Raw genomic sequence first — 10904 nt, 5'->3', positions numbered from 1 at the left:
GGGTTCAAAGGGTTAAAAAGCTAAATTAGGCTAAAAAGACTAAACAGTCTGGTTCTGGTTAACCGGATGCATCACCCTGTTACTGTGCTGCTGTCAGTGTGTGAGGAAAGCTGCAGCAAGAGTTTAGCCACCACATTGGGATGCTGCAATAAGCACCACCACAGATTTCTGGATGTAAACAGAGAACTGTGGCTGATGTGGCTGGGCCAAAAATATATTTAAGAAGAAAAGAGGTAATAGGACTCACAGCTTTGGGGGTTTGTTTGATATTGCGTCCATAAAGTCGCATTCAGGCTGTTGTGGTGTAAAATCTAATTTAGCTGAACCTTGAGAACAGACTTTGATTTGTCTAAACTTGTTGAAACACTTGTAACAGACTACAATGCAGCACTGTAACCAAGGATGCCCTTTAAAATTTGATGATTTGAAAGACGTGTCAGACAGCCCCCAGACGAAATTCAGGTCTCTCAGCTGAATTGTCAAGAAATCATTTTTAAGTACCCCTCCATCACTGTCCACAGAAGAAGACACAATAAAAGCTTCTGCTGACAACACATGACAAGCATGAACACCACTGTGCCGGCACTCTCTGTCACTGCTTTCCTGTGTGAAGAGCTGAGCCGCCCAAGTGACTGATCATTGCGTGACGGCTTCAGGCTACACAATATTACTATTCCACTCGCGTCGAAAACAGACAAAAAGTTTCTACAAAAGTCAAAACTTTGGGTGCATGTCGATGCATGTTTACCACTTTTGAAAGCAGGAAAAACATTTTAAGATTTTTAAATCAAATTTTTCCGTGTTGCAGGCAGTTGTGAAACTGTTTGTTTCACTGTGGTGATGCAGATGAAAGTTCTTCTCTCCATACTGTATCTTTGTATAATATACAATATCATACCCAGGTTATGTGCAACATCATATTCTACCATATTTTTATATTATTTATCTTTTTTATTTGAAATCATAGTATCCATTATATGGACCTATGGTGTATATAGTGTGTGTGTGTGTCGCTCTATTGTATTGCATTTTTCAGCTTTTCCTGTTTATAGTTTATTTATTTTCTTTTTCTTTCTGTCAATTTCGTGCTCTTTCCTGTATCTGTACTGCTGCAACAAGTGAGTTTCCCCATTGGCGGTGAAAAATAAAGTGCAATCGAATCGAATCGAATCTAAAGATTAAACAACATGAACATGCCCTTTGGTACCTTGAGCCAGGGGTGGTTAAGAGCCTCGTAGACGGTGATCCTCTCGGCAGGGTCCAGCATCAACATGCGCCTCACCAGATCCTTTGCGCTCTCTGAGATGTGGCCCCACTGACGGGGATTCATCTATACAAATAAATATGTACAGAGTTTACAAAGGCTTCAGGTATTATTCCTGGATTATTCCAGGCTGGATTTATCTTAGCCCATCTAATAATGGTAAACCTAATTGAGGCAGCTAATATCAAATTTTAACACACAATTGCTCTTCGTTTCCTTCTAGTTTCAGACGAAACATACACTTAATGTTCTATTTCAGGGATGAGGACATTTTGTGTTTAATCGATTAATACCGATTAATTTGTCTATTACTACTAAAGATGTTGCAGTAGAACTCGGCACTGTCAGCCTAAACCTGGAGGACGAATTCTTGGTGCACAACCCTGCGAATGTTGAACTAAGCTATCAGCATGTTCTTGCTTCTTCCACTGAAAACTGCTGTTTGGTGTCTGGGTTGTAGCAGCAGAGCTCGACACCAGTGATAACACTCAACGTGAAAGCTTGACACACACTGTCTTGTTCGCACATCGCACAAGTTTGGTGAAATCATGAACCAACATCTACAAGTGGTCAGAACAGAACTTTCAGAGCACATGATAAAAGTTGCAGGAGCACTGGGAGCAGTGTATCGCTGCACAAGGACACCACATCTAAAGGGGATGCCAGCCAACGTTAAATGGCTACAGCTTCAGTCTTTTTTTTTTCTCGTAAGCGATGTAGACTAGAACTTCTTGATTGCATCTCATAAAACATCTTAGACTGTTGTGCTTCTTTGAACAGACTCCTGACCTTGTATTTGCCTTTACAGATGGCTTCAAACAGACGCTCCTTGGTGCCGTAAAAAGGGAGACATCCCGAGAGGAGGATGAAGAGGATGACTCCACAGCCCCAAACATCCACAGGTTTACCGTACGGTTCTCTCTTCACCACCTCCGGGGCCATGAAGTGGGGAGTTCCTACGCGACCTGTAATTCCAAATACAAACAGAATGGAACCCAGTTAACAGTGATGGTGCAAAGTAAACATGTCTCCCACACAGTCAGACTTGCTTGGTCATTTTTAATTCATTCCTATTTGTAGACTCTTTGGACTAGAAAAAGGAAGCACATTACTTCATTATTGAGGGACTTGTTGCTACTATTATGACCATAAGGTCATGCTAAAGAGGAAACAGACCCTTGGCGTCAGCTTGCTTCCTATTTCTTGATCAAAATTGAAGAACTACACAGTTTTTCAGGTCGTGATTCAAAATTAAAGTGTTATTTCTCAGCTTTTAAAGCTTTAAAACTTTTAAACTGACTCAGAAGGTATTGAAGTACCATAAAAATGAACATCTTGTGACAATTGCCGACTACAGTTAAAATGTAACACAATGACAGTTCCTACAAAATGTTAAATATTGCAAAGAGGTACATAACCAGAATTGTGAGAAACTGGAAGAAAAAAAGGTAATCAACCATTCTAGGACATGTTATATACAATACAAAAAGTTTATTGTGTCAACAGAAAAAAGGCCAGAGCCAGTAAATGTTGTTTTATGTCAGCTGGAGGTTTTCTGTGTCTGTGTTTTTGTGTAAGTAAGTGTTCAATCCTCAAAAGCAAAAAACAAAATTTAAATGGTTGTTTTTTATGGATTACAAGTAATGAATATACATTTTAAAAGGAGCCTGTACTTGTTTACATTTTGGCATATTGGCACAAGTAAAAGTACATCAAACTAGCAATTAGCAATTCCACTTTACAATGTACCCATGAATTTACAGACAAAACTGTAATTTGTAATCTGTTTTTATCATTTCCAAGCAGGTTTACAGATGTTTGTTTACATACAAAAATTCAGCTTCAGTTTGACGCAAATGTCTGTTCATGTGTTTAGATGAGAGAATTCGTCAGTGTTGTGTTTTCTGTACCTCCTGCCACCAGCCCTGATTCTCCGAGCTGGATTGCGACTCCAAACCCTCCTAACTTCACCGGAGCCGAGTTTTCTTTGGACGCCAGCAGCACACAGTGAGGCTGAGAAGGAGCGAAGAAAAGAGAAGAGAGAGGCTCATGATCTCATGGTCGTCTTTTTGCTAATTAAAGAGCAACAATCTCCTATAAATAACAAAAATCACATGTGTAAGACACACCCAAACCCTCAAAGCATCACCCACCACGACCACACACAAATACCCCAGAGTGTAGGAGGATCTTAGAAGTGATATAGATTTTAAGTTTTGCTTTAGTGTTTGAAGCAGAATGTCAGTTTGTTTCAACTTCAGTCTCAAAATTTCATACAGTTAATTAAGTTTTGTGTCTACAATATCCAAAATGTCTTCTGCTTGACGGAACAGAACCACAACAACAGAAAAAAAAAGCAGTCGCTAAATGAGGAATGAATCAAAATGCAAATTGAATCATATCAGACACACTTGTGGGGTGACACTGGTAAAATGTTTTACTCAACTATCTTTTGGTGCTTTATCTAAAGTTACACTCGATCCTTTCACATCCTCTTCCCCTCTTTTGACTCAATAGCTCATTTCATTTCATGTGCAACATTTGTGTCGATATCTATTTCCTCTTGTGTCATAGCATGAGTGACTATGTGGTTACATCTGCATCGACAGTCATGAGCAAACCTTTACATACACTTGTTTTTCTGATGTACAAAGTTGTGTTAATCATATTTTCTTTGTGGCCTCATAGATTCTCATGAATGATTACAGTTGACTACAGCCGATGACTCCTCTGAGGCAAATTAATTAGAACCAATTTGATTCACTTATTAGACTCAGCCACAAACATGACAGTGGGAAAGTCTGAGGAGCTCAGCAAACATCTGAAAAGGCAAATCATTGACTTGAACAAGTCAAGAAAGTCACTTGGAGCCATTTCAAAGCAGCTACAGACCTCAAAATCATCTGTGCAAACAATAGTTTGTCAGTATGAAGTACCTAGTACAGTTGTGTCACTGCCATGCAAAAAAGAAAACACACCTGACACCTGGCTAAAGCACAGGTGTCAGTGTCCACAGACAAGTGTGTTTCCATTACCATGAGCTGAGAGGCTGCCATGTAAGAAAGAAGTTCTTCCTAGAAGCAGAACCTTAAAGCTTGACTGAAGTTTGCTGCAGATCCCCGCTTAGGAGAGGTTTTAGTTTCCAGGCTGATTCCATGTGACAACACAACATCAACTGTTACAAAGTCCCTTCTCTGTTACAGGGTTTCCCCATGATGATCCCATTGACCCTTACCCTCCAAATGAAGCTCTAGAGTTTGCAAGCTTGGGTGGCAATTTAAACTCGACCTCACTTTACTCTGAGGGCATTGATTTAATTACCGTAAGGACGTACAGTGGTGATTTAGGAGCCTTTTTCTTTCACAGTTGACTAAACTCTGCAGAGTCCTCCATGTTATAATCAGGGCCCAAAGTGGAAAGTATATTGTATATATGCAAGTGGAGCATGCTCTGTGATCCCACTGCTTGGCCTCATGTGTAATCAGAAGATCTTTGCTGAGCCCTGCCCTGCCTTCCTCTGTATCTCAGCGTGGAGGAGGGCCGACCACAGTTTTAAGTTTTTACTGTACAACACCACCGCATTCTGCACTTCAACATTTCTCTTCAACAGCACAGCTGGGGAGGGCTGCTTCTTACAGCTGCAGAGATAAGGATGGCCAGCGAGGGCCTATTTTTATCTAAAATCTGAATATGGGGTTACTGAAAGCAAGAACCTGAACGCACAATGACACAAGGAAATAATCTTGAACTTTACAAGTTTTTTCAGGGCAGCACATCCTGGATGATTTTACCTACAGATTCAACTCAAAGGGATATTCTGGAGCGACTCAGAGGAAAATAAAAGGACTGCAAACACTATAAGCAAGCTACTATTCTGCTGCACAAACTGTGTGTGATTGAGGATATATTCTTACCTTCCACACAGCTGCACAGAAACAAGAGCACATGCTTTAGTGTGAACTTCAATGACTCTGTGAGTACTTTGACAAGTTCCTCTTTGAAATTGGAGCAACATATTTTGGTTTTCTACGCCGCAAACTGTTGTGAGGTGCGAGCAAAGTAATTCTGTTCTCCTTTTACCACTATTTCTGTTACTGATCTTTTGATATGAATGCCTTGCAGTCTCATGCAGACTCACGGGGTGTAACAACACTAAAAAATAGAGAAATCATGAGTTCTCTGCCTCTCCAAACATTCTGCACAGATGACATCATAATATTAAGAATAATTGAAATGCTATCCTTGGTAAAGCTGACATGGCAGCAGGTGAGAGCAATTTTAGTTTATCTTCACAGCGGCTGCATTAAACGTAGAACTCTCTGACTGCCAAAACCCACTGACTGGCTCATTTTTTTTTGGTTAATGTGACATTTTTACTCACTGTGGGCTCATTTTTCACTGCAATATAAAGTCCTGCACCTCTATGAAAACAGTATGAGCATGGCTAGAAGTAGAGAGAACTCAGAAATGAATTTTGTGCAGTATGACACAGTTATAATGCTATAAATCATAAAAAAGCGACAGCTGACTTTCTTTGATTATTTACATTATCTAAAACTGTCACAAACTTGAAGTCACACGTACAACACGTTCTGATGTTACAGTGTTACCTATAGGCTACCTCTACATACTAGATATTTAATGATTTACATTTCTAATATGTTTCCATATTTGTCTACTCTCAGCTTTGTTTAAACTCAACCTGCAGTTAAGCCGGAAGTCCCTAATTTTTTTCTCACATGACTGTTGGTTGCAGAGTCAGTCATGGCTGCTCAGTTGAGCCGAAGAACATAGAACATATAGATTTTTCCAGAATCTGGTGCCAACGATTTAGTTTAGACAATTTTTATATGAGACATGGAATTATATGATTTTGATGAAATGTTACAATTTTAAGCTTAGATTTTTCCAACAAAACTGCACATCATACATGATTCAGTCAAATACTGTCAATGTTTTGGGATTCAGAGGATTAAAATGTTCGTCTCTTAACTCTCTGTTTCCCCATAACACTGTAAATGTGTTTTTTGTCTTCTCCTTAATGTCATTGTGGAGTACAGTTATCACTGCTACGGCTTTCTAATTTCTGTTGGTATGATGGTGAGCTGGTGTTACACATCATTATCAGGGGCAGGATTAATGCTGATTCAGGGCTAATCCATATAGCTGGACCTCAGCCATCATCACACTGACCTGCACTAATGAGAGTCCACCACTTTCCCAAGAGAACCAAAACCTTCCACGTTTTTTTTCTCATCTGTTTGCAGGACTGAGGATCACAAAAACCACCATGACAAGAAACATCTCCACCGCAGCCACCTCAACCGGGTTTCCTATCATGAACTTGACCACTGACTCACAACACACTTGTGTGGATTACGACGCTCTGCAGATCCCGCTGGCGGTGCTTTACTCTATAATCTTCATCTTGGGTCTCGCTGGGAACCTGGTGGCTCTGTGGGTTTTCTTCTGTGTACACTCAAAGAAGAACTCAGTCCGGGTGTTTCTCATAAATGTTGCTTTCGCAGATCTGTTGCTGGTGGTGTGTTTGCCCTTCAGGATACTCTATCACAGCCAGGGAAACATCTGGAAACTGGATCCCACCTTGTGCAAAGTCGTGGGAAATGTCTTCTACATGAACATGTACATTAGCGTCACTCTGCTGGGGTTGATCAGTGTTGATCGATACTTGAAGATCCATCGCAGTGCAGGGATGCAACACAGACTGAAGTCGGTGAGGTGGAGCGCTGCCCTCTGCGCTTTCATCTGGACTGCGGCCTTGGCTTTAACTTTAGTGCTCATGATGTCAAAGAACCACTCACACTCTGACAGGTTGGTGGCATCTGGGATCTCACTTTCATATCCTTTTATTTACTCCTCTGAACACCAAATCCTGTCACATTTCTACTCACTGTGGCCTCATATATATATATATATATACCAAATCCTGTCACATTTCTACTCACTGTGGCCTCATATATATATATATATATAAAACTGGAAAGCACCTTGGCCCAATAGGTGTAATTTTAAATGGGCTTTATAACTAACAGTGACTTGGATTGTCTTCTTTGTGCTCAGTGTTAACACAGCCTGCAGTTCAGCATTGTTTGTTTTTTGATGAATGTGGTTACTGCAAACATTTTATTTTTGGCTCATTGTTAATAAGACATCTAGAATAAAGTGAATTTCATTTAATATTTAAAAATCCTGAATTTCTGCTGAGATTTGGCTGTTTTCCTGAGGAAAATCATTCATGAGTAAAAGTCCAATTAGAATGTTGAAAACAGACTTTTGTGTTTTTACATTTTCTTGCTCTGATAAATGGTGTAATTTTCCCATTTCTTTCAATATAACATGCCTTTAAACCTGCAAACAAGTTTTGGAGTTCAGAGGGTTAACTGTACTTTTTGTGAAATTAGCTAACACAACATGCTTGGTGTTTCCAGGTGTTTCCACTACAAGCTGCTCCATAACGCTCGGTGGAAAGCCTACATCAACATCTTTGTGCTGGTCGTCTTCTGGCTCGTGTTCATCGCTCTGATGGTGTCTTACGGGAAGATTGCCCTGAAACTCCTGAAGGAGTCACAAGACAAACCAGACCTGCCCAACGCGTCCCACTACTCTCGAACTGCCAAGAAGTCCTTCTTCATCCTCTTCCTCTTCACCGTCTGTTTCGTGCCATACCACACGGTCAGAGTGTTCTACATCAAAACCCAGATCACAGAAACCTCATGTTATTGGAGAGGTGTGGCGGACAAGGCCAACGAGGTGGCCCTGCTGTTTTCTGCCCTCAACAGCTGCCTGGATCCCGTCATGTTCTTTCTGCTATCATCTTCGGTGAGGAAGGAGGTTCTGCGGTTGGTAAGCAGCATGTTTTGCGTTCGAGATGTTGCTGGGAGCAGTGGGAGCAGCTCTACCTTGGACTGGGACAGTAGAACTGGGAGGACTGACAGAGGACCGTCAAACATCAGCTCAACCAGCAACCTTGGGGAGAAAGCAGCTTCTAAATGCAGTATTGATGAACTGTAAATGTACTATGAAGCAAAGAGCCTCCATGTTTGCAGAGGAAGAGGCCAAGATATTTGATGTTCTCACCTGAGAAGACAATGACTGAAACTTTCCATTAAAGCATTACAACCAGTCTTAAATCAAATCAAATCAAATCAAGTTTATTGTCATTTTGCTGTACATACACAGTAGTACAGGCAAGATGAGAGAGCGTTTCTTCAGGATCATTAAAGTTTTGCAGAATGAACATCTGGGATAGGCAAGACACTAAACGTTCACGCTCACTGTGTCCTGAAGGGACCGCTGCGCCCATACACGCTGCCGTTGGCTGAACATGGTGAACCTCTTCAGGTCCTGGTAGGTCTTCAGGGACACAAAGACACACACGATGGTGTGACGATGGTGAAGCCGCAGATGCTGCCCAGAGCTAGCTGTCTGTCTGTCCACCTGGAACAATGTCATCCCCTCCAGCTGTATGTCCGTCTGGGATGTTGTCATGGAGCCATGTTTCCGTAAAAGCAAACATACAGCAGTTTCTCCACTCTCCGCGGGCAAACGTAGCTCGTCCAGGTTGTTGTGGAGGAGAGTAGAAGCGGCGTTCCTGCTGGTCTGGAGGGGTTAGCCTTTAGTCTAGCATGGATCCCAGCTTTCTTCCTCCTCCTTTGTTTACGTTTGTACCGCTTGCTCTTCCTTCTCTCTCGGGTAACTGCAGTTGTAGTCTCCAATCAGACCTCGTGTTAGTGTAGTATGTCCAAATCACAACCGATCGCTGCAATTCCAGCGCCGTTCACTGTCCTAACGCCCAACAAAGTCTCCCGGTCGCAAGTTTTGTGGAATGAACGCCTGGGATAGACAAGACACTCAAAACGTTCACTTTCGTTGTCTCCTGAAGTGGCTGCTGCGTCTATGTGCGTCACCATCACCATGGTAACTTAATCTTACTATGATTTCAAGCTTTATTGACAATATAGACAAAGTTGCAGATTATTTAGGGGTCTGATTCATGTACACCAATGAGTCATAACATTAAAACTAATGACAAGAAGAGAAAAACCTTAAATATCTCATTACAATGCAGTGTTCTGCTACAAAACCTTGGCTCCTATGTTCACATGGATGTTACTTTGACACATATCACCCATGTACATTTTACTTAGACCCCTTAATGCCAGTGGTGCTTCTCCAGCAGGATTATGTGCCCCACTACTGCAAAAACTGCTCAGAAACATGACAAAGAGCCCAAAGTGTTGACCTTGACTACAAACTAATCAGTCCTAATCCAACTGACCATCTGTGGGTTGCGACAGAAGAAGCCCGATCCAACCTGCAACCTACAGAACTCAAAGGATCCACTGCCAAGATCCTGGTTCCAGACTGCACAGGACACCCATGGAGGATAGACAATACCAGGGAGCATGTTTTCTGGTTGTGGCTTATCATTGTATATTTCTTGGCATAAAAGGGTTCTGTGATGTTACATAGATGGTTTTAAATCACATAAAACCTGCTCTACTTCTTTCTTAATGAGAGTCTCTTTGGGTGAGTTCACAGCATGTCTATAATGCAGCTAAAAGTGCAAAAAAGAAAAAAAAAGATAAGTCTGCTCAGGAGTTTCCTCAACAGTCTTCTCAACCAGAAATAAAGATAGCAGACACAACATGTAATACATCAGGATTGTGCTGATATGAATTAGTGATCAATCGATTATAGGCCTGGCTGAATATAAGACGCTTTCACAGTTATTGAAATACCAATTAAAATCAATGAATGCTAATTAAACATTTACAGAACATAAACAAAGCAACTTGAATGAAGTTCTGTGTTGGAATTTGTTTCAAGTTTTGACTGTACGATTGAAATTTTTACTGCAAATACATATATCAGTTCCAAATATTGGTTATTGGTCTTCATAAGTAATAATCACATCAGTCGATCCTTGACATGACTATATGTGCATATTATTATGAACATGAATGCAGGTCACATATGAGGTAATTCAAACCACAGTGGCTGCTATTAATTTCACTATTTTTTATTAATAATTACTCAGTTTAAATATTTTTCAGTTTAAAAAAGGTCAAAATTCTGATTCCAGCTTCCTGAATGTTAATGTTGCCTGACTTCTTTCCTCCTCTGTAAAATAAATACATTTGGGTTGTGTGGAAAACAGACATTTGTCCCCTTGGGCCTTAAGAAACTGATGGACAATTTATGGAAAGAATATTCAACAAATTGATCTTCAATGAAAATAATCAGAACTTACAGCCCTAATTCATACCAGCTTGTGAAAAATTAAGTGCTATGGTTGCTGAATTTTGGTGCATACACTTTGCTTCAATTACTCTTTGTGGATAATTAAATTTATTGTGTGTAGCTAACAGAAACTGAAAACTGCATCTGATGTTTCATCACAAGACTGACAGATATCTCTAGTTCTTGAGGAAACTCCGAAACCAGAACTTGATTTGTGACATTTTGTGCGGTTAATCAACAACCAACAAACAGATATCTGAACAACAGATAGAACCCCAACCACAGCTCTACACTGCAGATACATCACATATCTTACCCTCCTTCTCTTTCTTTACTTGTTTAAAGCTGTTGTCAGGTGGTGCAGAAATAAAAACTG

General features: G+C 40.6%; 2 protein-coding genes across 3 annotated transcripts in view; one reads left to right on the top strand and one right to left on the bottom strand.

The window, feature by feature from the left end:
- caska (calcium/calmodulin-dependent serine protein kinase a) overlaps positions 1–10904 on the bottom strand; it is a 188338-nt gene that overhangs the window by 62432 nt on the left and 115002 nt on the right. Inside the window, exons 6-8 of the mRNA XM_008279958.1 lie at positions 3175–3277; positions 2054–2229; positions 1208–1330 (exon numbers count right to left, since the gene is read on the bottom strand). Of these exons, the coding sequence (XP_008278180.1) occupies positions 1208–1330; positions 2054–2229; positions 3175–3277 (402 nt within the window). The remainder of the gene's footprint in view (positions 1–1207; positions 1331–2053; positions 2230–3174; positions 3278–10904) is intronic.
- gpr34b (G protein-coupled receptor 34b) lies at positions 5021–8429 on the top strand. 2 transcript variants are annotated; one of them, XM_008279956.1, is made up of 3 exons: positions 5021–5237; positions 6532–7096; positions 7714–8429. In XM_008279956.1, the coding sequence occupies exons 2-3, from the start codon at positions 6555–6557 to the stop codon at positions 8294–8296; spliced, it is 1125 nt and encodes a 374-aa protein (XP_008278178.1). In that variant the 5' UTR covers positions 5021–5237; positions 6532–6554; the 3' UTR covers positions 8297–8429. The 2 variants fall into 2 exon arrangements, with proteins under 2 accessions (XP_008278178.1, XP_008278177.1); XM_008279955.1 differs by lacking the exon at positions 5021–5237 and having other exon boundaries at positions 6287–7096.

Source organism: Stegastes partitus, unplaced genomic scaffold (assembly GCF_000690725.1).
Source record: "Stegastes partitus isolate 25-593 unplaced genomic scaffold, Stegastes_partitus-1.0.2 Scaffold177, whole genome shotgun sequence".
NCBI classification, from domain to species: domain Eukaryota; kingdom Metazoa; phylum Chordata; class Actinopteri; family Pomacentridae; genus Stegastes; species Stegastes partitus.
The sequence above is the reverse complement of the archived record's forward strand: the minus strand, read 5'-3'. Positions and strand labels throughout refer to the sequence as shown.

Coding starts and splice junctions, on each gene's coding strand:
- gpr34b (XM_008279956.1), top strand. CDS start 6,555: ATGACAAGAAACATCTCCACCGCAGCCACCTCAACCGGGTTTCCTATC. Junction 7,097..7,713: donor AACCACTCACACTCTGACAG/GTTGGTGGCATC, acceptor TGGTGTTTCCAG/GTGTTTCCACTACAAGCTGC.